Here is a 27,122-nt window from a genome sequence, read left to right as displayed (position 1 = left end):
AGTTGCTTTTAATTATCTTTGAACATAGCAATAGAATAAAACTTAAAACTTATCTTGATTGACTTACTTAACCCCCTTCTAATTTTAAGCGCACGTGTGTGTAAGTTCAGCAAAGTTCTTTGGTTCACAGGCCAATCTCACCAGTTGCAGGCAATTCTTGTACTGTGCACAGAAGTTAACATTAATAAAGTCCACTAGGCTTTGGTGCTTGAAAGGTAAATGGTTACCACTCAGGAGGGTTCTTGTTGGTCTTAAGAGAGAGTTTTTCTTATTTCAGGTCACCACAGAGTTCCTTTCTGTTTCTCCTATTCCAAGGGAAACACCGGACAGCTAGTCCTCTCCTTCGACCAGGCTGTCTTCCAAAGCTTGCCAGCTCGTCCCTCTGGAACCAATGTCTGTCTGTCTCTCACACTTCCTCCTGCCTGAGAGCAGAGCCTTTTTTTTTCCCTCCTCTCCTCCTGCAAAGATCACATGACCTTCCAGACAGCAAGTTGTTTTCCAGACAGAGCTGCTGCTGCCTGTTGTTACATTTATTGCCTTTAGCAAAAGCTCTTACAAAAATTCTGTGTTTTAAAGTGTTTGTGTGTGACCTGCTCGAACAAACCTTTCCCAGTTTATCTCCCAAACACCTCTATATATTCTGTCACACTGCAGGTTCTCTTCTGAAGGAATTCGCTACCTGTGAATAGATTAGACGACCAACCCCTCCTCTTGGCTCCGCCCCCATCGGTCCCGATATAACCCCGCTTTTCCCCCTTACCTCCAATTTACCTGGAGGCCATTGTAGATTCCAGCCGTTAACTACAAGCTAATAAAAGCGTGTTGGTGCTGCACACACGTCTCCGAGGGCTAACAATCACGTGACAACAGCGGCAGTTTGAAAGGGACCAGTAAGATTAGCGCACGCATCCACCCTGGCATCTTGTCGCCAATGGGAGGCGACCTTTTAGGCGTCACCACTACCCGATAGGCCAAGCTCCCCGCGGCGGCCACGAATCTCTTTCGCCCCCACGTGTCGTGCGCAATTCCTCGCCGGCCGGATTGGCAGGAGCCAATGAGGTGGTCCGGCCTGCAATGACGGAGGACGCGGAGGGCGATGAAACCTGGACCGGCGGCGCCTCTGCCAATCAAGTGGGAAGGAGGGCGCGCGCCTGCGCGAGTGCTTGAGCGGGCGGTTGAACGGGTGGTCGGCGGCGGCGCTTCGCCCTCCCGCGATTACGATCCACGGTGGTGGTGCTGCTGCTGAAGGTAGCTCGGCCCAGGGGTTACGGCCGCCGGTCTGATTTCAACCTGGCTCCGCGCAAAGCAATTCCCTGCCCCTCCCCACCCTCCCTCCCAAAGCATGACTTCAAAGTGGATGCAGGCTTGGGACTAGGAGTGAATCAGGAGTGGTCTACAGGCTGCATTGTCAGGTTCTCTCTTCTCTGTGCGGCTGAAAAGGGGGTTGGAGCTAAACTATTCGTAGGAACCCCCCCCCCCTTCTTGCTGCACTAGATGTAACGTGGGACAAGCAGCCTTTGGATGTGTCCTCCTGGATGAGACTGACAAGCCTGAGCTATTATATAAGATATCCTGTTCCTCGTTGCTTCTGCCCTACCTCCTCAGTAAGAATTTGAGGCTCTGTTTGCAATGATTTGGTTTATGTTTGTACTTTCAATGGGGAAGATGGTTGTAATGTGTGATGGAAACGCTGAATTTTATGACTTGCTCATGATAATAAATTCTGATCTATTTTCCAAGATCTTTCTGCAGGTGAGCCATGAGGGGCACTAGAATTCTGAGGGTCTCTCTCTCTCTAGAGCAGACATCTGCCCTGTATTGTACAGAAATGTTGCTGCATGGCTGAGAATGATTTGTGGTATTTAAGGTAGTGAATTTTGTTTGTTTTGGCTTGGCTACTCACTGACTGGTCTTGCTATTTCTTTTTGTTAATGTACTTTTGGAGGTGTTTTCAGAGAAAATAGATCTTCCTTGGAACTGCCATACATTTTTGGTCTCTAGTTTTGTTAGAAATGCCTGACTTTTTTTTAATGGTTCCTTGATTTATTTGAGTTTGGATTGTTGTCAGGTGAATGAGTTGGAGATGCAGTTTCGTAGTTCCTTTAGCCCACAATTATGCCAGCTATCAGCTACCCATTTGCACTAATTCTATTTTTATTCTTTCTGTATTTGACCCTCCTGAGATTCAAACCCACCTATGGGCCAAGGGGTAATTTGCAGTGGTGAATTAATCACCAACACCTCTTTAGTGTGAGGGAAGAAACTTGAAACCCATGTGATCACTGAAATAATGTAGAGATCCATACTGAACCAGGCGCTATGCAGCAGCGGCTCTTAGTGGAGCAGTTACTGCTTGGCTGATGGGAGAAATGGAATTCTTGGAGCATATAATCAAGTACATGGAATATAATTGCAAACGTGCTTTAAATTCATTGGAGTTAGTATGAAATGAACCTGTTCATTGCTGTTGTATCAATGTTGTTTATCTTTACTCTAAAGCAAACAGGGATAACATTTTAAATATTATTTTAATCACCCATATTTTTGAAGGTGAGATTGTATTTCACCAGAGCCAAATATAGGTGAAAACCATGTAGTACAGGTAATAACTTGGGTAAAGTACTACATCTGTGAATAAATTAATCTAAATGATATTCAAAGATTAAGTTGTGTACATTCCTAGAAATAAGTTATTCTGTTTACTCTAAATAGTTAGTCAGGATCTATCTAGCAGTGTAGCTTAGTCAGATAAATCAGCAGGTGAAAAGGCTGACTTCATGGCCTTGCACTTTCGAAGAAATTGTCTGTACCAGGGATAGTTCACCAACTTTTTCTCTCCCCTGTTGAAATAGTCATGTTTACATGTAATAATTTCCTCTTTTTTTTGATGCAGATCTTGAGGATTGCATTGGAACCAAGTTTGCCATAAACTGCAGATAATTTGCTTTTTGTGACTTGCATTCCAATTAATGGGTCACCTGTAGCTTTTTTAAAACTTGAATCATGGACCAGACTTTGGATGGAAATGAATCTTGTGATGAAATAACAGATCTCAGCTCTGATCCTTTAAATGATGGATGTTTATTTGATGTGGATTCTGATATTTCAGACTTTGAAATTCCTGAGACACCCAGGTATTTAAAAAAAATTAAAACATTTTTTAAGTGTAATCTGCATAAATTTATCTTGTGTTCTCACTTTTTGTCACTCTTATTTTAAGCCCCACTTTTTCCAAGCAAAACAGTAAACCTTGTCAAACAGCAGCTGCAACCCAAGATAGAAGCATTGCTAAAGATGAGAGAGAGCCCAGATCTGTGAGTTGGCCTTTTATCTTGTACTTGCAGTCCGATCATTACCACTCATTGACGTGCACCCCATGGTTGGTGTAAAAGGCTTGCCTTTGGTCCTACACTTGGATCTTGGGATACGCTACCTTGCAACAAACAAGGCGTGTGAAGGCTCCAGGACAGTAGTTTTCAAACTTTTTTTTCCACTCGAATACCACCTTAAGTAATCCCTCACAGAGCACCTATGGCATAGGGGTTTCTTAAGGTGGTATGCGAGTGGAAAGAAAAAGTTTGAAAACCACTATTCTTGGAGAAGGCTGGCTGTTACCAGAATTTTAAACAAATCTATTTGAAAAATCTCGACTTTCAATCAAGATATTCTAACCAGTAAATACTGCTTGATCAGCCAACTAATGCTCCTGATGATACTACATTTTGAGTTTGAGGAAGGCTGAGGAATGTATTTATGGGCGTTTGCATAGAATATTGCATTCATTACTTTGAGGTTTAAAACTGTACCTCCAGGATAAATGCAGGGGGACACAACAGTTCAGAAGCCTTTGCAGAGTGGTATTGTGTGTAGTGTTTTCTGTTCATATATTTGCTTAAAATTGTGATCAGTGAATGTCACATTGATTACCAACTTTAAACGAAAGGAATAATTTGTAAATGAAACTTGTATAATCCAGTTATCAACATACTGAAGAATAAACTTGTCTAGAGACTGCTTTTCTCACCTGGAGGACAAAAATAGAAGTTGTGCAACTACACCTGTTTTGGGTAGTTCTGGTTGCCTTGTCTTGGAGAATATGAACTAAGTAACCTGGCGTGGCCAGCTTGAGACCTGTATCCTAGAGTTCTACCTATTAAGAATGAATGTATTACTGTAATTGTTCTTCCAAAAATCTGATGAAGGGAATTTGAACAGGTTATTGTATAAATTGTTTAATTTAAGAAGCTTGGTAGCAAAGCAAAAATGAACAGCTGTAGAATTTGGCAGGTCAGGCAGCACCCATGGAAGGAAATGGTTGAATAATCAGAGGGCTGATATACAAGGGTGAATGGTTGTTGACAAGCAGTGGGTGAATCCAAATGAAGGGTTGATGGGGCCAGGTGGTAAATGGGAAAAATCTCGGTGGGTTGGAAAGAGAAAGTGGACCTGTGGATCAGGAAGAGAGAAGTGATGGGGAGCAGGTGTGGGTTACCTGAAATTGAACTCTACATTGAGTTGTACACTGCCCAAGTGGAATGCAGTGCAGTTCTTGTGTGTTTGGCCTTGCCTGGCAGTGGACTAAGAGGACAAACCACTTGGTGTGGCAAGCAGCTGTGAGATTCAAAAGGCAACTGTGGAAAGCATAGTTGGTTGCCAAGCCTAATCAAGCAGTTAAGCATAGCTTCATGAAATGGAAACCATGCCTGATCAATCTTTGCAGTCTTCTAGGAAATGTTTGACAAGTGCTTAAAAGTTGCAGGAGTCCTTGATGGCCGGTAGCTGGGGAAGGTTCATTAAAATGATAAAGGAGAGTTCACAAGAAAAAGTTGGGTAGTTTGGGACTTGTTTAGAAGAGTCTGAATTGAAATAAATGTTTGGATGTGGGGTAATTGAGAATGCATTTTTTTTTCATTAGGCATATCCAGGGGTGTCCATACGAGTAGAAAATTGCTTCTTGAAGATTGACCCTTTAGAAGGCCATATGGAGTAAGGGGAATTGAGGGTTGGGGGCAACGAGTAATAAAGTGCGAGGTTGATCAGGAGTAGACTCAAGTTGAAATGTTTTGGTCCACGACCTCGGGATTTGCCATGATATTTTCCAAAATGGAGACTTGAGGATTATCATTCTCCATGCAGAAATGAATCCTAAATGAAAGGTTCACTCCTAATTCTAGTCTCGCCTTGGGAAGTCTGCATCTATCCTGATAACTCTTGTGAAATTGTTTACATGAGAATCTAATACTTTGGTTATTGGTGCTGTGTCCAATAAGAATGAGTTGCATATTTTTTGAATCTTACACTTGTAATTTATTTTGTAAAAAAAATATTTAAAAATAAATGAACCTTTGGATCACATGCTGATTGATCTTGTTTGCCATCTGATCTTGAGAGCTGCTTCCTGGATGACTTTTCTCAGCAATGTTTGATCAAAGATGCTCTGCCTTTATTCAGTTTATTATTGTCCCTGTCGATTTAATTAAAAGTTTCATGCTATACTTTTGGTTTTCTGCTATCCACAACATTTTGGTGTGGAGCTTTCTATTTCTAACTTTGCAATGTTTGATCTTGCCTCTGCTTCGCCTTCCTTGATCAGTTGCCTCCATCAAAGTTCTTTTCCACTCATTGCATTTTTCCACCTTTTTTTGTTTTGCCCATCTTAAATGTAGCTTAGAATATTTGGTTTCCAAGCTTTCTTAGTAATGGTAACTTGGAGTTTTTGTTTTGTAGCTCAAAGTGCCTCGTGTGTTATCAAATTCTTGATCAGAAATTCATTTTGAGGAATACTTTGTAAAAGTTTGGGGATAGGATTCCAGAGTATCGTCAGTTGAGATGTCAGATTTTGTGGAGAAAATAAAGTGTGATCTTGTCAAAGAACTAAGGGGCATTTTCTTGCTCAGAAAATTCTTTGGTTAACTTCTGTCTTCCTGTAGACTTGTAACTTGCTTCCCACTAGTTCAGAACAAAGTAAACTTGTAGCTGGGTCAAGAGGTAATGCATCTAAAGGTGCTTCACTAGTCAATGGACATGACCATCTGCTTCCTGGATATTTCTCATTCGCCCTAATCATATCTACTTGTTCACTGAAACCCTGTTATAATGTTTGGGTCCATAAAATGGCATCGCGAGAAAAGCAGGTTTGTGCTAAATCGGGGTTACACCTGTGCAGCGAGAATATCAGTAACAGCGTGGAACCGGGTGCTTTCGGCAACTTGTTCAACCTATCTCCCCTCCATTTTGACTGAATCCCTGTCCTACCTGTACAACCTGACCACACTCTGGCTTTGTGACATGGACATCGGCTCACTGCAGGAGCAGAACCATCGGCAGCTGTATAAGCTGAGGGAGCTGGCTATGCTGGCAGAGAGTGCACTGGCACGCAGCCTGTCTGTGCTGCACCTGGACAAAAGCCTGCTGCTGTTGGACCAGCTCAGCTCTCTGTTTTAACTATTAACCTCTGTGTGCGTCTTGGGCTGACCTGTGGGGCTGCCAGAGTTCCAACTCCACTTGCCAGCCTCCCACAAGGAGAGGTCGGGTTGTATCCAAATTTGTGTTAAATTGGGTTGTGTTAAATTGGGGTTTCACTGTACTAACATTATCTTCATTCCAAGCCTTCAATTTCACGTGACAACCTCTTGCACAATGCCTTTTGGTTTATGAAAAGCAATTTAAAGTTTGAATGGTCTTTTCCCAATTCCACTGTATTGTCCAGCCATTCTCAACCTTTTTGGCTATGGCCTCATTAGAACATTCAAAGTCTTTACCTGTGAAGTGGTTAAGTTTAGTTTCTTCTTTGCTTCTCTTGCTGACCATGTGAAAAAAAAAAAATTGATTTCAATCTGTGGCCCTGTTTGAGAACTGGTGAGATATTCAACAGCAGTTTTGTCAAAACAGATTAAATGCTCATCTATGCTATTTGTCTGTTTCTTTTTGTTTCTCTCTTTTCATCTTGGTTATGGTGCCTTTTAATGAATTGTTACATTTTAACTTGTGATGGTTCTACTGTTTGAGTAACTTGTCTTCCAATCTTTGCCTGAACCAATGGAGATAGGAGATGATTAGAGAAGTGATTGCTTAGAACCTTACTAGTTTGTCATTGGGTGTAATAAATTTTGATTTCAATTCTATTTAATGTGAGAGCTTGTTTTGCTATGGAGTTTTTTGTTTCTAATCAATTCTACTTTTCTTGATATTTTGAGATGTATGAAAATGAAGCAAATATCTGTCCACTTGTTCACTATTTGTTAAATGTGTTATTTTGGTCTCTTTAAACTTTCTGCTGTGAATAAATTAAAAAATTTTTTTTTTTTTAGCTACCATATTGCATTCCTACAATGGTGTGTGCAAACTTGTACTCCACTGGTGAATCATTTTACAATTGTGTACCTGCCAAACTAGTAACTATATTTCTGTGAGTGGTACTTTTTCAGAGGGACCCTTTTACTGAAATTGATGGTTTTGTGACTGGATGTTAATTTCTGGTCCCTATTTGATTCTTGAAATGGACACTACAAAGTAGCACATTTTCTAGAAATGGTCCCTTGTGCCTTATGAATTCCAAACTTCAAATTTCCATGATTTGAATATATTGTAGTGACTACTACGGTAGAGCTGCTAAAGAAATACAAACACACGCCAGAGAAGTCAACTCAAGACTGATTTATTCAGGGTTTACAGGCTTCTTTTTTATATACTGTGGGTCCCGGGCTCCACAGGACAAGGGGAGATGACACAATGAGATTGCTGTTGATCCACGGGACCGGCAGGTTTAAATTTAGCCTTGTAAGTGTCCTGCACCTTCCAGCAGGTGACTCAACAGCTCAATGTGCCGTTCCTGGGCACTCAGCATCCCTTGCGTGCAGTCCATTAGATGAGTAGGCAGACATCTGCTTTAGGGTTCCGCAGAACTGTGCTGGTGACAGTTTGCATTGCTGCGTTGTGCGCCCACTTGGCCCGCTATACAGCTGCCACATCGTATGCAGCGCCTGTATTATGGTTCTGCAGGCCTGCAGAACTGTGCCGCAGACAGTTTGCGTTGCCGTGCACCCGCTCGGTCCACTACATCACCCCCCCCCCCCCAGAATTGTCACCAGAAATTAAAACTCCAGTTGCGTGTGCTTTAGGAGGACGCCCACGCCATCTGGGCTGGGGGCATTGAATGGGTGCAGTGGGATCCATATGGGCAGGCTTGCATCTGTCTAAACTAAACAGCTGTGAATGTCCCCCAATGTCCAAAGTAAACACAACTCTGTCCCTCTTAATCACGTGGAAGGGGCCCTCGTGGTCTTTGTAACGGCGGTCCTGGGACCTGTCTGCGTACAAAATCAGTATCGAGGAGCTGTGAGGGCATGTGTTGTTTAGGGGTTTCATGCCAGCTGAAGGAATAAGTTTCCTGTTAGTGATGCCATGTCGAAGTTGCTGAAGGACATTCAGGTCAGAGTGGGTTGTGAAACGAATGTCCCCGGAACTGTAAGGACCATGTCATAAACCATCCCTGCTGATGATGCAGACAAATCTTCCTTTGGGGCCGTGTGAACTCCCAGGGCAACCCATGGCAACGCATCGACCCAATTAGGCCTTGAGTGCGGACTTTAGTTGCCATTGGAAACGTTCTACAAGGCTGTTGGACTGTGGATGGTATGCTGTAGTGTGGTGCAGGAGTGAGCCACAAAAGCGCACAAAGGCAGACCATAAGGCAGAGATGAATTGCACTCTGCGGGCTGAACTTGTGTGCGTTGGGACACCAAATCTAGTGATCCAATTGACAATGGATGCCCTAGTACATGTTTCAGTGTCTCTGGATGGCAACGGGATGGCCTCTGGCCAGCACGTGGAATGGTCCACCATTGTTAAAATGTATCTCGTGTTTTGAGATACTGGCAATGGCCCGACCGGGTCCACGTGCACTTATTCAAACCTCCTGTGTACTGCTGGATAAAGGCTGAAGAGGTGCCTTGGTGTGCCGCTGATTTTTGGCTGTCTGGCAGGAGGCACATGTCTGAGCCCATTGAGCGATGTCTTTTAGTCCATGCCAAATGTATTTATTTGACATGAGCCTGACTTATTTTCTGATGGACGGATGAGACAAGCTGAGTATCTGGTCGAAAATGCGTCTCTTCTATGATGCCAGAATCAATGGTCTAGGGTAGCCCAAAGACACATCACAAAGAAGGGTTGGGCTGCCCTGTTGTGGTGCCACCTATTGTGTCTCCAGGTTAGTAATGGCTGTACTGTATGCCTGAACATCGTGGTCTATGGCCTGAAGTGTCTATTTAATGAGAGACATCATGGACTGTTTTTGAGGCATTGAAATTAGGAGTGAGAATTTGGGGAAATTTAATGAGCAGGGCATAGGCATCCTTGTGCAGCATATGTACCCCGAGCTGGGAAACTCTCCCTTTGTTGCATTCCAGTGTCTGAAAGGTGGTGGCATGAACCAGTTTCCTCCGTTTCACGTCCACCAGTAAGTCGTGGGATCGTAAAAAGTCCGCGTCCAAAATAGGTTGAGCAACAGAAGCTATGATACAATTCCAATGGAATGTGGTCCCACCTATTCCAATTGTGATCCGTCGGATGCCAAAGTTGGGAATGGTAGTTCCTTTCGCTGCTCAAAGAGCCAGGTGTTGTTGTTTATGCGTCCTTTCAAAATAGGTCGACAGGAGTAAGTGAAGTCTAACTGCGTTAACTGGTGCTGAAGCTGTGTCCATTATGACCGCAGACTCAGATGCAACCGCTATACACAGTACTTTTAATGCAAAATATGTACTTGAACAGTAGTTTTAATAAAGATTTTAAAAAATTTTGGTCATATGTGTGGGTGGATCTAACTTGCGTAGGTTGGAAGTCGAGGACTACCTGTTCTCACTGGAATTTAGAAGAATGAGGGGGGGATCTTGTAGAAATGTGTAAAATTATGAAAGGTGTAGATAAGATTGTGGTAGGTAAGTTGTTTCAATTGGGGTGGGGGGGGGGAGAAAAGAGAGAGTGACCAAAATTGGGGACATAGCCTCAAGATTCTTTTTTAAAATTTAAAACAATTTTTCACACTATGAACCATATTGACCAAAATACACAAACATTTCCCTCTTGAATATACAGTGTCATTTTTTCCCCTTTTCCTCCTTCCCACCCCCCTCCCTACCCACTAAACGTTCAACATGTACAAGACAGTAAACCCATTAAACAATGTCATCACACAATGAAAATAAACAAGAAAATTGTGTCATCTACTTTTACACACTGGGTCAGTTCATTTCGTCGTCTTCTCATTCTGTCATTTTAAGGGGTGGAAGTCCGCGGTAGGCCCTCTGTTGTGTTCCATGTACAGTTCCCAAATTTGTTCGAATACTGTGACGTTTTTAATTGTTATTTTTTCCAATGGACCATTGCTGTACTCTCAGGCTCTCTTCTGATTTCCAGGTTGACATTATACATTTATTTTGCTACAGCTAAGGCTATCATAATAAATCTTTTTTTGTGCTTCATCCAAATTGAGGCCTAGTTCTTTACTACTTATATTACTTAAAAGAAAGATCTCTGGATTTTTTGCTATGTTGCTTTTTGTGATTTTATTTAATACCTGATTTAGATCTTCCCAAAACTTTTCCACTTTCTCACATGCCCAAATTGCATGTACTGTTGTTCCCGTTTCCTCCTTACAGTGAAAACATCTATCTGATTCCGTTGGTCCAATTTATTTAACCTGTGTAACTAATTATATTGTATTTCTCATAGTTCCAGAGCATAGCTTTTCCCATGTTTCATTCTTTAACTTTATGTTTAGATCTTGTTCCCATTTTTGTTTGGGTTTACAGCTTGTTTCCTCGTTCTCTTTCTCTTGCAGTTTGATGTACATGTTTGTTATAAATCTTTTAATTATCATTGTGTCTGTAATCACATATTCAAAATTGCTTCCTTCTGGAAACCTCCGTCTGCTTCCCAATTTGTCCTTCAAGTAGGTTTTCAGTTGGTGGTATGCAAACATTGTACCGTGAGTTATACCATATTTGTACTTCATTTGTTCAAAAGAAAATAAATTATTTCCCAAAAAAAACAATTTTCTATTCTTTTGATCCCTTTTCTCTCCCATTCTCTAAAGGAAAGGTTATCTATTGTGAAAGGGATTAGTTGATTTTGCGTCAATAATAATCTTGGTAGTTGGTAATTTGTTTTTTCCTTTCAATGTGAATCTTCTTCCAAATGTTGAGCAGATGGTGCAGTACTGGTGAACTTGTATGTTGCACCAGCTTTTCGTCCCACTTATAAAGTATATGTTCTGGTACCTTCTCCCCTATTTTATCTAGCTCTAACCTGATCCAATCTGGTTTTTCCCTTGTTTGATAAAAATCTGATAGCTATCTTAATTGTGCTGCTCTATAATAATTCTTAAAGTTTGATAGCTGTAAGCCCCCCTTGTTTGTATCATTCTGTTAATTTATCTACCGCTATACTCGGTTTCCCCCTTTTCCATAAGAATTTCCTTATTATTTTCTTCAGCTCAATGAAGAATTTTTCTATTAAGGGAATTGGTAACGATTGAAATAAGTATTGTATCCTTGGGGAAGATATTCATTTTAATGCAATTTTCCCTTCCTATCAGTGTTAGTGGTAAATCTTTCCAATGTTCTAAGTCTTCTTGTAATTTCATTAATGGCTGATAATTTAATTTGTATAGATGGCCTAGATTATTATCTAGTCTAATACTTGGGTATCGGATTGCTAAGATTCTTTTTCAATATTTTTATTAACATTGAAATTTCACATCTAAAAATAGTGATAGGGTATATTTTACAATCCAGGTACCCCTGTGCATTGTGTGCTTGTTATACAAGAATATATGTCTCATCCAGGGTGGGAACCTCATCCAGCTCTAGCCTTAGGGGCTGTTGAGGGAGCTGGAGCAGGGCGGAATCTTGGACTGAGCGGTTGGTACTGAAAAGAGATTGGAAGTGTTCTGACCATCGGTTGAGGATGGAGATCTTGTCGCTGAGGAGGACTTTGCCGTCTGAGCTGCGCAGCGGGCTTTGGACTTGGGGTGAGGGGCCGTACACAGCCTTTAGAGCCTCGTAGAAACCCCTGAAGTCGCCAATGTCCGCGCTGAGCTGTGTTCGTTTGGCGAGGCTAGTCCACCACTCATTTTGGATCTCCCGGAGTTTGCGCTGAAGATGGCTGCATGCGCGACGGAAGGCTTGTTTCTTCTCTGGACAGGACGGCTTTGTAAGGTGAGCCTGGTGGGCAGCTCGCTTCTTTGCCAGCAGCTCCTGGATTTCCTGGCTGTTTTCGTCAAACCAGTCCTTGTTTTTCCTGGAGGAGAAGCCCAGTACCTCTTCAGTGGATGATCCACCCTGGATGAGACATATAAGGCAATCGAACAACTGAAAAGTGGCAAAGCAGCAGGTATGGATGGAATCCCCCCAGAAGTCTGGAAGGCTGGCGGCAAAACGCTGCATGCCAAACTGCATGAGTTTTTCAAGCTTTGTTGGGACCAAGGTAAACTGCCTCAGGATCTTCGTGATGCCACCATCATCACCCTGTACAAAAACAAAGGCGAGAAATCAGACTGCTCAAACTACAGGGGAATCACGTTGCTCTCCATTGCAGGCAAAATCTTCGCTAGGATTCTACTAAATAGAATAATACCTAGTGTCGCTGAGAATATTCTCCCAGAATCACAGTGCGGCTTTCGCGCAAACAGAGGAACCACTGACATGGTCTTTGCCCTCAGACAGCTCCAAGAAAAGTGCAGAGAACAAAACAAAGGACTCTACATCACCTTTGTTGACCTCACCAAAGCCTTCGACACCGTGAGCAGGAAAGGGCTTTGGCAAATACTAGAGCGCATCGGATGTCCCCCAAAGTTCCTCAACATGATTATCCAACTGCACGAAAACCAACAAGGTCGGGTCAGATACAGCAATGAGCTCTCTGAACCCTTCTCCATTAACAATGGCGTGAAGCAAGGCTGTGTTCTCGCACCAACCCTCTTTTCAATCTTCTTCAGCATGATGCTGAACCAAGCCATGAAAGACCCCAACAATGAAGACGCTGTTTACATCCGGTACCGCACGGATGGCAGTCTCTTCAATCTGAGGCGCCTGCAAGCTCACACCAAGACACAAGAGAAACTTGTCCGTGAACTACTCTTTGCAGATGATGCCGCTTTAGTTGCCCATTCAGAGCCAGCTCTTCAGCGCTTGACGTCCTGCTTTGCGGAAACTGCCAAAATGTTTGGCCTGGAAGTCAGCCTGAAGAAAACTGAGGTCCTCCATCAGCCAGCTCCCCACCATGACTACCAGCCCCCCCACATCTCCATCGGGCACACAAAACTCAAAACGGTCAACCAGTTTACCTATCTCGGCTGCACCATTTCATCAGATGCAAGGATCGACAATGAGATAGACAACAGACTCGCCAAGGCAAATAGCGCCTTTGGAAGACTACACAAAAGAGTCTGGAAAAACAACCAACTGAAAAACCTCACAAAGATAAGCGTATACAGAGCCGTTGTCATACCCACACTCCTGTTCGGCTCCGAATCATGGGTCCTCTACCGGCACCACCTACGGCTCCTAGAACGCTTCCACCAGCGTTGTCTCCGCTCCATCCTCAACATCCATTGGAGCGCTCACACCCCTAACGTCGAGGTACTCGAGATGGCAGAGGTCGACAGCATCGAGTCCACGCTGCTGAAGATCCAGCTGCGCTGGATGGGTCACGTCTCCAGAATGGAGGACCATCGCCTTCCCAAGATCGTATTATATGGCGAGCTCTCCACTGGCCACCGTGACAGAGGTGCACCAAAGAAAAGGTACAAGGACTGCCTAAAGAAATCTCTTGGTGCCTGCCACATTGACCACCGCCAGTGGGCTGATAACGCCTCAAACCGTGCATCTTGGCGCCTCACAGTTTGGCGGGCAGCAGCCTCCTTTGAAGAAGACCGCAGAGCCCACCTCACTGACAAAAGGCAAAGGAGGAAAAACCCAACACCCAACCCCAACCAACCAATTTTCCCTTGCAACCGCTGCAATCGTGTCTGCCTGTCCCGCATCGGACTGGTCAGCCACAAATGAGCCTGCAGCTGACGTGGACTTTTTTACCCCCTCCATAAATCTTCGTCCGTGAAGCCAAGCCAAAGAAAATACAAGAATATTTTTACTGTTGAAAGAAAACGCGCAATTGAGAGCAGTTGTGGCAAAGACGTGCCAGCAATTTATAGAGACCGTAGAAATGGTGGCAATGAAAGAATGGTTGTGGGTAACTTTGATCTTGGAAACATCTTTGTACTGAATGCTTGATATTCCTATAAACAGGATATTCTGGCTAGGGCACTGCACCTAATTCCCCAGACCCATCCCTGAGGAAGGAGATCAACATATCAAGTGCCTCTGATTTGAGACATTAGAATTAAAATCCTGCTTAACACTGACGCTGGTCTTTGATCTATTTAATTGATTCCCCTCAAAGTTTGTTAATAGCCAATTTCAGGTGGAATCACTGTGAGAATGTGGCTCCGGAGCCAGCTGTGGGTGTGTGTGAAGCGAAATTCAGATAGAAATGCTGAAGGTGCTGTTCTGGCACCTGAAAGGTCCACAACGGGGAGAGGCACCGTGGAGCAAACCCCAGCTCCTGTCAACTGTGGCCATAGTCCCACCCGGTTTCAGGTGCCTGGGGGGGCGCTCGGAAGTGGAGAATACACCTACTGGATTCGGGTACTTTAGGCAGCTTTATATTGGGGTATCCTGGCCACCTGAAAGCGGCTAATGTGTTACTATATAATGGATGATTGACACTTCTGGGGAAGTTGAGTGTTAATTGCAAGAGATTAATTGTGGCAGATACTAGTATGTGCTTTGTCTCATTTCCTATTTAAATGCAAATTGATTTTGCCAGTTGGAATTTGGAATACTACACCTGCGTGTTATGAGTGTGAGTTGTACAAAAATATTTTTACACAATTTGATTGTTACATGTGTGAAAATACAGTATATATGGATATATGTTAATTTTAAAAAGATGCATTACACTTAAATCTTATCACTTCATTCAAGATGCTCCACATTTTAATCTAACAGATTATATTGTATTGATATTATAGCCTCAAGATTTGATTTAGGATGGAGATGAGGAACTGCTTTTCCCAAAGGGTGGTGAATTTGTGGAATTTGCTGCTCATTGAAGCAGTGGAGGCTACCTCAATAAATATATTTGGGTAAATTTTTACATAGTTGGGGAACTGAAGGATGTGGGGAAAAGGCAGGTGGAGTTGAGTCTAGCATCAGATCAGCCCTGATCTCATTGAAGACAAGTGCTCCTATTTCTAGTGTTTGATCTGGACAGTGAACAAGGAAAACAGTTTAAAATGTCAGATGCTAGACATGTCAGATTGTCTGCTGTGCACATTTAAAATGATGATGCTGTCAACTGAAAACGGTACATGTGAAGATTGGGGGGGGGGGGTGGAAATATTAGTCATGTAAAGCATGACGAAAAGAAAAGGGTTAAATTTTCTACAAATAGTTATTGAATATCTTGAAGGATACTAGTGATTGGAAAGGCAATTTCAAGTGGCATTTGTATCACGGTAAAACAATTGCAATATAGAAGTACTTGTGCTCTTGACCTAGTAATAATTGCTGAAGACATGGGTAATGCCACGAAAGGCTGAGGAGTCGACTGGAGGATGATTGTGGCAAAATGTGCGAATGCAGTGGAACAAAGTAAACCAGGCTGGCAGGTTATTGGAAACTGAATAGGAAGGATTTTTAGTTGACATTGGATTTTACAAAGAGTGAATAGGAGGGGCCTGGTTTCTTTGCAGAAGTTAGCAATGTGAAATGTAGATTAAGTTTGGGATTTTCTTTGTTTCTTGATGTGAGGGGCAAGTTATTTGAGATTGTTCAGTAGGAGAGTGGAGGCAGAAATGCCTTTCAAACTCTGGATTAACAAGATTGTGGATGAGTGTATGGATCAAAAGTGGAAAATTTGTATGCAAGACACTGATGAATCGAAAAGCCTCTGTCATTCAATCAAATATCGTAATTAAGTTGGAATAATAAGCAGATAATAACTTTCAACAAAATTAAAAACTTATTTTCTTGTTTATAGGCTACTATCCATCAACCAAAGAAGTGCCTCGTTAGGACTACCGCAATTCATACTCCTCAGTGTGGCAAGCAATTATATGTGGAGGGCAAAGCTGCTTTGCCCTCTTTACAGCAGAAGACTTCTGTTCATTTAAAGCAAAGTGAATCTTCCTCAAGTTTAGTATTCAGTAAAAAGTCTCCGAAGTCAAACACAGCTTCTACAAAAATAGCTTCTGTTTCTAAAAGATATTTGGAAGTACCATCAAAAATATCCCCTGCTGAAAAGTCAAAACTCTCTCCCAAGTCTAGAGTTTCTAATGTGTCTCCTATTCAAACAAACTACTGGGTTAACAGAAACTCTCATTCCACTTTGACTGTGCCTAGTTCTTGTTCACCGGCAATGAAAAGAGCCAAGTCGTCAAACTCTGAAGATTTCCCAACTGCCCGTAACTCACATTCAAGACGTTCTTCAGTACACAAGATGGAGAGTGCGCAATTGAAGGAAAATGAGTGCGTACATTCATTGAGAGCTTCCTTGGGTTTTGTGGGATCACTAATGCACCCTTCAGTGTCCTCTGCTTTGAAGCCAGCAGAGTCTTCAAATCCTGAAACATTAACATGTGGTACAAGTGACTGCATTGATCTCTTGCATGAGAGTGAAATACTAGGTAGGTTTCTATATCTTGCATAATTGAGCATTAGATACCAATGTCCTTAATACTTTTGGTAGGAGAAAATGCTGTGGGACTTGTATCAGAACAGTTCTTTCAAACCATAAATCTTCTGGCTCCTTGTCTAGACCTACACTTTATTCTCCCTGCAATTTAAACACTGAAGAGTTGTTTCTGGGTTCTTAAATTAATCTTAACCCATGGAGTGGAAAGGTAACAAGCCCAACTAAGCATTAAAATTCCACCAAGATTATCAGTTGTAAGATTTCAATCTACCTTGTTCCTTATTAATACTTGGATTGTAATTCATTTTAATTTTCAAAGCTTTCTTTGCCTCATTCCTGGGTAATATCCTTCTAATGAGTAGAGTTCCAACAGGGTGATGATTCTTTGCAGAGTCTCCTTCAGGGAAGTATAATACACAAGCTGACTGATTTGACTTTCCTAACTAGACCTTGATGGGTTCACAATGGTTGTATTTTATTAAACAAATTGATTCCATTATGATTTGGGGGAGTGCTTCACTGAAGGCAGGTTCTAGTGCAAGTATGAAACCAAGTTTGCTGATGCTATAACCACACTTAATACACAAGTGCTGGAGAAACTCAGCAAGTCCTACAGCATCCACGTAAGGAAAAGATGTATGACCAACAAAGGGCCCAGGCCCAAAAGGTTAGTTGTAGATATTTGCCTTCAACGAACACTGTGGGGCTTGCTGAATGTGTCCAGCACTTCTGTCCAATGGGGGCAAGTCTTGTAAAGCTGAATAAGGCAAATTCAAACTGAAATAAAATGTTTAAGCTCCATAAAATATTTAAACCTTTCAGCACGTTAAAAATTGAGACCTTCTTGCAATTTTAAAGTGGGTCAAAGATGGCATTTAATTAGCAGATGAATTAATACATTTTGGATCAAGCCAGAAGGACTAGTAAATAGTAGGGCCTTGGAAAGTGGTGTGGAACAGATCTATTAATATACCTTGTGTAAAGGGTTTTTGTTAATCAATTTAAAAAAAAAAAACACCAATCTATGGATACAAGTACATGGGTCACTAAAAGTGACATGGGTGGACAAGGTGAAGTTAGCACACTTGCCTGATCAGTCAGGACATTAAGTTCAAGAAATGGGATATATTTGTACAGCTGTACAAAACATTAAGACCAAAGAGTATTGAGCTCTATTTTAGTCACCCAACAGTAGAAAAGATATTGAGCTGGAAAGTGTGCAGAAAGAATTAACATATGACTGAGAATGGAAGGCTTGATTTTTAAAGAGGGCTTTTTTCTGGAACATGAGGCTAAGGGTGACCTTTATAGAAGTGTACAAGATCAGTCAATAGTGTTATCCACATGGACACAGGCTCTTTGGTACAATTTGCCCATGCTGACCAAAATGTCCTACCCTCACTGTTGCTACATGCCTGCTTTCATGAGGGGCATGGATAAGTTCAATGGTTGGTCTTCTCCCCAGAGAAAGTTTAAGGGCACAATTTTAATGTGTGGGGAAAGATTTAAAGTGACTAGGGAGGAAACTTTACCTTTGTAGGGTGCTGGGATGTCAGAAAATGGTAATGGCCATCCAGACCTTTTCTAGAGTCTGTCACCATTGCATGGTGGAGTAACGTGGTTGGCAAGATGATGGTAGCAGTTTCCACTGTATGATGTTTCTCTCCTAATAAACTAGATTCTTTATTTGGACTTTACACAATTTAATAAACTGGTACTTGATTGCATCTTGTACTTAATACTGTATTCTTGCTAACCCATAGGGTCTTCAGTTTGGGCCACTGTTTCTAACATTTCAAACTTTGCTCAATTGGCTTGCTTTGTCTTGAGGTTTGGAAATGAGACAGTAATGTTCCATGTTGTACCATCTGTTCTTAGATTCCTCTGATCAGTGGAAATGGGACTCTCCCATAATAATAGACGATGATTCAACTGATAACTATGTCCGTTTTGCCCAGTTGGAAGAGGATGAAGCTTTTGCTAGACACCTACAGGTAGATTGGGCTCCTCCACTGAAATCTTTCATTCTTTTCCAGAAAAGAATAAGATCTGTGCTAATAAGTGAATTTGTTATGCATATATGGGAAATGACTGAAAATTCTTGGGAGTAGGATCTACTCTGATCTGGAAGGGGTTCCTTTTTGGAATAGTCACATGAAAGTGTGCAGGGAAGGATGAATTTTATGAATGTTGTTTACACAATACTGAAGATACTTAGCAAGTTACAGTTTTTTTATGTAGTAAAGATACATAACCAATTTGTTTTGGCCTTCAAAGTGTGAGCAAAAATCAGATGAGTGCCTGAAGAAAATAGTGGGAAAGAGCCCAGGCCCACAGGAAATGGGGCATAGGTAGATGTGGGAAAGGGGGCAGGAGGACAAAGCTGAGAAGTGATGGTGGGAGGGGGATAACTCTGAATGGAGAGATAAGGGGGTGGAGAGCTGGAGGAAAGGAGACATAGGCCACTCCCCTGTCTTCCCATCCCGTACAGAAGGGGATGTTAACGCTATCCAGTGGAGAGTGCCCTGACAGAATGTTGAGTGTTTCTCCCCCAATTTGCAGGGGGCCTCAGTTTGGCAGTGCACACGTTGGTGTGGAAATGATTGGCCACTAGGCAGTCCTGCTATTGTAGTGGACAGAGTAAAGGAACTCATCAAAATGATCTCCCACTCTGCGTGCATTCATGAAGCCTGTTCCTGAGCTTCAGGATCAACAGGTTTCATATCTTTCAACTTTTTCCACCTATTCCAGATTCTTTTGCATTTGAGGACTAATGTCTGGCTCCTGTTTCTATCACCAATGTATCTAGTTACAGTATCTAGAGTATGTAATGACTGTGCTTACAGCGATTGGCTGAGAGCTTAGCCTCGCCTACTGTCTGGGTCTTAAAGGGTTGTGTCCCTAGCCAGGTCGGATCATTCTGGACTGGTCGGCCACCTGTGAAGAGCTCCTGTCTTTTGCTAATAAAAGGCTTGGTTAGGATCAACGTCTTTGGTTCTTTCGACGAGCTCTACAATTTTATTAGCAAAAAGAATTTTTTTAAAAAGGGATGGAGCGTCTGACTCAGCCAGAAAAACTTGATATCGACCCACAGTCAGCTGCAGCCTTCAAAGCCTTTAAGTTCTGGTTGTTGAACTTTGAAAACTTCCTAAGGCTCATTGAGGTGGAGGAGGATAGCCAGCATCTAACAGCATTGCTGTCTATGGTGTCCTTGAGAGTCTACGAGAACATCCAGGATGAGACCACTTACACCGCAGCCATAAAGGCACTGAAAGAACTGTACGATCAACCAATGAACAGAGTTCATGCCCGGCTCGTGCTTGCGTCGAGGAAGCAACAGCCCGGCGAGTCCAGCAGGGCATATTTAAAAGTAGTAAAGGCGTTGGGCAAGGACTGTAACTGGACAAAACTGCTGCCGAGATCACAAACGATCTCGTCCGGGATGCCAATGTGGCTGCGCTTGCTCGAACAAGGGGTAGAAAAACTAGAGGACGTGGCCCGGATTGTAATCACCATGGAGGATACAGCCTTAAAAGTCAAACGAGTTCTCTAGGGACTGGACCCCACGTTCTGATGTGAGTAGAGTGCCCTTCTACCCTACCACCCCCCAATATATTGACGGCCTGTCGGCGGCTGCTACACTGCCCCCTGCGAACCCAAAATGTTATTTCTGCGGGAGGGACAAGCACAGCAGGACCCAGTGCCCAGCAAGAAAAGCCAGGTACCAGAAGTGCCTTTAAAAAGGGCCACTTTGCTGCAGTCTGTAGGTCTAAAATGGCCGCCGGCAAACACAGTGCCTCGTGTTGAGCCCAACCGCCACTATCCCATTCAAACTATTCTTCCCCAGAGCTCTCGTCCATTGAGAGCGAGGGCTCCCCTGCACGGCAACGCCTGACGTCATGGAGATGCTGAACCCGGAAGGGGCAGCCCACCCTCGCAACCATGATGTTGGCCCGCCTCTCGCCCCCGTGCAGATCACTTGACCTGGCCTCGTCCCAACTGTAGCGCCCGCTATTGCCACGACCACCCCCGGGGCCAATGCTGCCACCGCCACAGCCACCCCCGGAGACGACGCTACCGCTATCACTGCCTGCTCCCCTGCTGCCGCTGCCCACGCCGCCGCCGGTGCAGCCACCGCGACCGACTGGGGACCCGCCGCGGCCAACCAGGTATTCGCCCTAGCGTCCATCGCTGACAACCGCTGGGGCCCGACTGCCGCGACCGACTACCTACCCACCGCCAACCGCGAGCAACAAACCCCACTACTTACCTTTCATCCGCTGATGCCGCCTCAACAGCACTTCCGGGAGTACCTCCAACCTGCACCTCCAGCGCTGACTGCGTCTATGACATCATCCCATTGCGTGACGTCAACACGCGGAACTCCCCTGTCGACAGGATCAGTGGCTGCTTCTATAACACTAAATCAGCAATGCTCTCATCCCCTCACGAAAGCATGGACACTACACCAATTGCTTATTTGACTCTGGGTCAATTGACAATTTTATCCGGCCAGATCTGGCCCTCCGTTGCGGACTTGACATTATCCCCACCACCCAGAGGATCTCATTAGCGACTAGGTCGCACTCAACCTGGATAAAGGGGTATTGCATCACCACGCTGGAAGTATAGGGCGTAACGGTCACCCACTTCAAATTATTCATCCTTCCCCAATTGTGCGCCCCAGTGTTGCTGGGATTAGACTTTCAGTGTCAGTTTCGAACGGTGTACCTACACTTTGGGGGACCCCACGCCCCCCTCTCAGTCTGCCATTGCTCCACTCCTGAAGCACCCGAACAACCCACCCCGTGCCCCGGTGCCACTCCTGCGGCCTTTCCACACTCTGGATTGCCCCGCCAGCACTCTTCGCAAACCTTACCCCTGGCTGGAAGCCTGTGGCCACCAAAAGTTGGCAATATAGTTACAAAAACAGGCAATTCATTAGGAGTGAGGTGCGTAGATTGCTGGATGAGGGCATCATCGAACCCAGTTCAAGTCCCTGGAGAGGCCAGGTGGTGGTTGTCAAGAACGGGGAAAAGCTACAGATGGTGGTCGACTATAGCCAGACTATTAACCGCTTCACGCTCCTGGAAGTGTTCCCCCTGCCACGCATCACAGATGTGGTGAACCAGATCACCCAATACTGGATATTCTCCTCCATTGACCTATGTTCAGCCTACCACCAGCTCCCGATCCGCTGTGAGGACCAACCATTCACGGCCTTCAAAGCGAATGGGCGGCTGTATCAATTTATCAGGGTACCATTCGGGGTCACGAATAGTGTAGCGGTATTCCAGCGGGAAATGGACCGGATGGTGGACCAGAACGGGCTAACCGCTACCTTCCCGTATCTGGACAATGTCACCATCTGCGGCCACGACGCACAGGACCACAACGCCAACCTAGACAAATTTCTTCAAACTGCCGGTCAGCTGAACCTGACCTACAATTTTGACAAGTGTGTCTTCTGGACCACACGACTTGTGATTCTAGGTTGCGATGTCAGATCCTGACCGCATGCGTCCCCTAATGGACTTACCCCCCCACCCCCCCATACCCAGAAAGCACTCAAACGCTGCCTGGGCTTTTTCTCATATTACGCCCAATGGATTCCACACTACGCTGACAAGGCGCGTCCTCTTATCAAGACCACCTCCTTTCCCCTCTCGACCGAAGCCAGAGCGGCTTTCGATCGAATCAAATCCGACATCGCCGCTGCAACGCTGCATGCGATCGAGGAGTCTGTCCCGTTTCAAGTCGAGAGCGATGCATCCGAATTCGCCCTGGGAGCCACCTTGAACCAGGCCGGTCAGCCTGTAGCCTTCTTCTCCAGAACCCTCCAGGGTCCAGAGAGTAGACACTCCTCTGTCGAGAAGGAGGCCCAGGCCATAGTTGAAGCAGTGCGTCGTTGGAGACATTTCCTCGCTGGGAGGTGCTTTACACTGTTGACTGATCAACGCGCGGTCTCCTTCATGTTCAGCAACACCCAGCGAGGTAAGATAAACGACAAAATTGCCAGATGGAGAATCGAACTCTCCACCTTTAACTATGACATCCTGTACCGGCCTGGTAAGCTCAACGACCCGCCTGACGCGCTCTCCAGGGGGACGTGCGCCAGCGTACAGATGGACAGTCTACAGAAACTCCATGAGGCGCTCTGTCATCCAGGGGTCACTAGGTTTGCCCACTTTGTGAAGGCGTGCAACCTACCCTACACAGTCGAGGAGATTCGCTCCATGACCCGAGCCTGTTCTGTGTGCGCTGAATGCAAGCCCCACTTCTTCCGTCCGGGGAACTCCCACGTTATCAAAGCCACCCGCCCCTTCGAGCGTCTTAGCGTAGACTTTAAGGGGCCCCTACCGTCGACCAACCGTAATAACTACATCCTTACGGCCATCGAGTACTCCCGCTTCCCGTTCGCTGTGCCCTGCCCAGACACCACCGCCACCTCAGTGATTCAGGCCTTTCACAGTATCTTCGCCACTTTTGGGTACCCCAATTCCATCCACAGCGATAGGGGGTCCTCATTCATGAGCACAGAGCAGCAACAGTACCTTCTGGAGTGTGATATCGCTTCAAGCAGGACCACCAGCTATAACCCACGCGGTAACAGCCAGGTCGAGAGGGAGAATGCCACCATCTGGAGAGCGGTTACACTGGCTCTCTGGTCTAAAGGTCTCCCCACCTCTCACTGGCAGGAGGTTCTCACTAGTGCCTTACACTCCATCCGCTCCCTCCTATGTACCGCAACAAATGCCTCCCCCCACAAAAGGATGTTCCTTTTCCCGAGGAAATCCGAATCAGGAATCACTGTACCGGCATGGCTCACCGTCCCTGGCCCTGTCCTTTTGCGACGCCACGTCCGGCACTCAAAGAACGACCCCTCGGTCGACCGAGTGATTCTACTCCACACGAACCCGCTTTACGCCTACGTTGAGTTCCCAGACAGGTGGGAGGACACTATATCGGTGCGGGACCTAGCTCAGGACGCGGTAGGCTCAGCAACCCCCGCAACCCAACCTTCCCCAACTCTTTATTCCCCAGGCCCTGTGACGGGACAGAAGGACCAACAGCACCCCAACGACCCAGGCCACCCTGCCAACAACACGGCTGGGGAATTGAGCGAAGGAGCGGTTGCACCCGACGAGCCCGCTGACGACACCACTCCAGCGACCCCAATCCCAGCACCACGGCGGTCACGCCGGATGGTCAGACCCCCTGACCGCTACAGTCCTTAACCTACCCCTTCCTTTCATTCTCTCCCTCGTTTTTTATTTCCTTCCCTTCTCCCTCTTCAGCCCTTCCACCCCAGGGTCAGTTCTCCAAGAAGGGGTGAATGTGATAGTGCAGACCTATCACCAATGTATATAGTTACAGTACCTAGAGTATGTAATGACTGTGCTTACAGCGATTGGCTGAGAGCTTAGCCACGCCTACTGTCTGGGCCTTAAAAGGGTTGTGTCCCTAGCCAGGTCGGATCATTCCGGACTGGTCGGCCACCTGTGAAGAGCTCCTGTCTTTTGCTAATAAAAGCCTTTGTTTGGATCAACAAGACTTTGGTTCTTTCGACGAGCTTTACAGTTTCTAAATTTGCTTCTAGAAACCTGCCTCCCAATTTGTGGTTTTGGAGCATTTAAGTCCTCTGATCTTGAGATCTTGGTGAATTTCTGAAATTGGCTATAATAATTCTAAAAAATGGAATATGCTTCTGAAGCATTTCCAGATTGTTCAGTCACAAAATAAATGTAATTTAGAAATGCTGCATGTGTTTTAGATTGCATTACAAAATACAAAGACCGGACCTATGCTGGACTTCACCAATTTCTTCTCAGTATCCTGTCCCAAAAATATTTTTCAAGATTATTTTATTTTAAGTTTATAATTTGTGCTCTAAACAGAAATCCAGATTAACTTTTAATCTAATTTTGGCATTGATTTTATGCTTTTGTGTTTTGACGTGTGGCCCTTCATTCTGGGCCCCTTGTATTTCTGTATTAAATGTCATCAACTATTGAATCCACTACAGGATTCTGAATGTTTTGCTTTAATACTGTTAAACTTTTTTTTGGCAGGCACAATTTGACTTGGAAGTTCATTCTCCTGATCTTAGAAGTCCTCTCCATGCAGTAAGTAGCAAAGTTAGGACTCTCTTGAAAATTGTAGCTATTGACCACTTGCACAACACCTTAATGCTGCAGCCTGTTGCAACATTAATTAGTCATTTCTAAAGTGGCAACAAAGGCTGACTGAGCTAGGAATTTGTTCTCCACCACTTTTAATTTGGGAGGTGGGGGGGGGGGGGTCGGAGGAGGAGGTGAAGAACTAAAGTCCATTGTTCCATGCTCTGCTAGGCCATTTGACTGACTTTTTAAAAGAAAAAGTTATAAAGGAAATTTTTCAGTTGAAGGTATGGGAAATTTTTCAGTTGAAGGTATGGCTTCATCTAGAGAAAAGACCTGGATATGCAGGAAATAAGAGGAACCAGAATCTTGGTGGTAGTAATGTGAAAGTTGGTGAAAAGTGAGGCCTTGGAAGTGTTTAAACTTTCAAAAATGAAGCCATTAACCCCTTAAGAATATTCCTGCAAGCAAGAATTGTCCAGACTTGCGCAGGTCAGCAGATTCTTAGCATGAAACAAGAGGTGGGACAGGTGTGGACCCGACAAAAGAAGGCATGAGTTTTGGCAGTAGGTGACCTGAAGTAGGGTAGAGCTCTACAAAGAGCTGCAGCAATATCCTTCTGGATTTCTACATGTGAATGTGCAATTGTCATTTGATGTTTAAAGTCTGAAGTGAAATGGTAATGAGACTAAAGATCAAGTTATACATTAGCACTTGGTCCTCAAAAAACAAGTATTTGTTCCTTTTTGAAGTGGTGTAACCTTTCAAACTAGAGATTGCTGCTTTGTTTTGGTGTAGAACAGTTCTAGAAGTTGAACAATGGTGGTGTAATAAATATTTGGGATTTTGGTAAGATTAGTGAGTTACATACATACACACACTTTAAAACAGATCTTATTTGAAAGACTGAAGATTCATATTCAATAACATCGCAGGATACCTGGAGAATGTGATGCACATTTCACAAGTAGGTCCTAATTGAAATGATATCATTAAATGAATGGATTGGAGACACTCTGGCTGTTGGAAGCTCTTTTCAAGGGTTTTGACAGAGTATACAGAAAGGTCACTTCTGGGTGACCAGAAGTGCTAAGACCATATTTTGACCAAGGAGAACTCCTGTTTGCTGAAGAAGGTGGGGGTTTTGTAAGTGAGAGTCACATGGGCTTTATGGCTGTTCAGAAAAAAAGGGAAAACAAGCCCTCTCAGCTAGTGTGTGGGTGACACTGAAAGAGACTGAACAGTCACAGCTGAAACAAGCCAGGAAGAGCTGTTTGGAAACAAAGTTTCAAAGCAGTGGATGGCTGGAAGTGCTATCTGTCTGGTGTTTCTCTTGGAATAAGAGGAACAGAACGGAATTCTGTGGTGGTAGCCTGAAGAAAGAGGTTACCATCTGGAAAACCCTGATGGGGCAAGTTTCATCAGCGAGACCTTGAGGTGACTAATGGTGGTACCTCAGTTGTGGAAATCCTGGAACAACAAATCTCTCTCTGCAAACCCTACAAGAACCTTCCTGAGCGGTAAACATTTACCTTTCGAGCACCAAAGCCTGGTGAACTTTATCCATGTTAAATTCTGTGCACTCTAAGGGTTGCCTGCATCCAGAGAACTTGGAAGAAGAAGTGAGATTGAACTGTGAACCAAAGAACTTAAATTTACACACACATCATACACATATGCTTAGAATTAGAAGGAGGTTAGTTAAGTATGAGAAGTTAAAATTTGATTCTGTTTTCATGTTTAAAGTTGATTAAAAATAACTTTTGTTTTAAAAACCACTTGTCTTGGTGAATATCTATTGCTGCTGGGTTTTGGGGTCCTTTGGGCTCGTAACACTGGATAGCAGTTCAACATGTACTGCACAATTGTATGCATGTTGAGTCTAATACGTTCAAATTTTCTTGTGACACAATATTCCTGATTTCAGAAAAATTAATTTCAATTCAGATTTTTATATTTTGACATACAGCATGTAACAGGTCTTGAACCAGGAGCTCCTATTGCCCATTTAACCTACACAACCAACCCCATGTACATTTTAAAGAGTAGGAGGACACCAGAGCACCCAGAGGAAACCCATGCGGACACAGGGAGAACATACAAACTTTTTGCAGTGAGGGATTCAAACCCCAGTCCCAATCACAGCTTTGTACTAACATCTACGCTAACTGTGCCACCCCAATTTTACTTGATTGCTTTCTAGTTTATCTTTTTTGTATGTGGCTTGCTGACAAAATAGTTTATTTT

General features: G+C 44.1%; 2 protein-coding genes across 3 annotated transcripts in view; one reads left to right on the top strand and one right to left on the bottom strand.

The window, feature by feature from the left end:
• Positions 1-1,021: 1,021 nt before the first annotated feature.
• Positions 1,022-27,122, top strand: part of LOC138748370 (uncharacterized) — a 32,673-nt gene continuing 6,572 nt past the window's right edge. The window contains exons 1-7 of one of the 2 annotated variants that reach the window (XM_069908454.1): positions 1,022-1,248; positions 1,741-1,867; positions 2,894-3,134; positions 3,221-3,314; positions 16,102-16,747; positions 18,634-18,749; positions 24,828-24,881. In XM_069908454.1, the coding sequence (XP_069764555.1) occupies positions 3,004-3,134; positions 3,221-3,314; positions 16,102-16,747; positions 18,634-18,749; positions 24,828-24,881 (1,041 nt within the window). In that variant the 5' untranslated portion in view covers positions 1,022-1,248; positions 1,741-1,867; positions 2,894-3,003. The remainder of the gene's footprint in view (positions 1,249-1,740; positions 1,868-2,893; positions 3,135-3,220; positions 3,315-16,101; positions 16,748-18,633; positions 18,750-24,827; positions 24,882-27,122) is intronic. The other variant, XM_069908453.1, reaches the window with a different exon arrangement.
• On the bottom strand, positions 7,653-26,502 carry LOC138748373 (uncharacterized). The gene is made up of 2 exons (XM_069908460.1): positions 26,408-26,502; positions 7,653-12,527 (listed from the first exon to the last, which is right to left on the bottom strand). Exon 2 carries the CDS (start codon positions 12,456-12,458, stop codon positions 11,820-11,822), a length of 639 nt encoding a protein of 212 aa, XP_069764561.1. The 5' UTR covers positions 12,459-12,527; positions 26,408-26,502; the 3' UTR covers positions 7,653-11,819.

This window comes from Narcine bancroftii, chromosome 13, assembly GCF_036971445.1.
Source record: "Narcine bancroftii isolate sNarBan1 chromosome 13, sNarBan1.hap1, whole genome shotgun sequence".
In the NCBI taxonomy this organism is placed as follows: domain Eukaryota; kingdom Metazoa; phylum Chordata; class Chondrichthyes; order Torpediniformes; family Narcinidae; genus Narcine; species Narcine bancroftii.
This window is presented reverse-complemented; position numbering and strand designations above follow the sequence as displayed.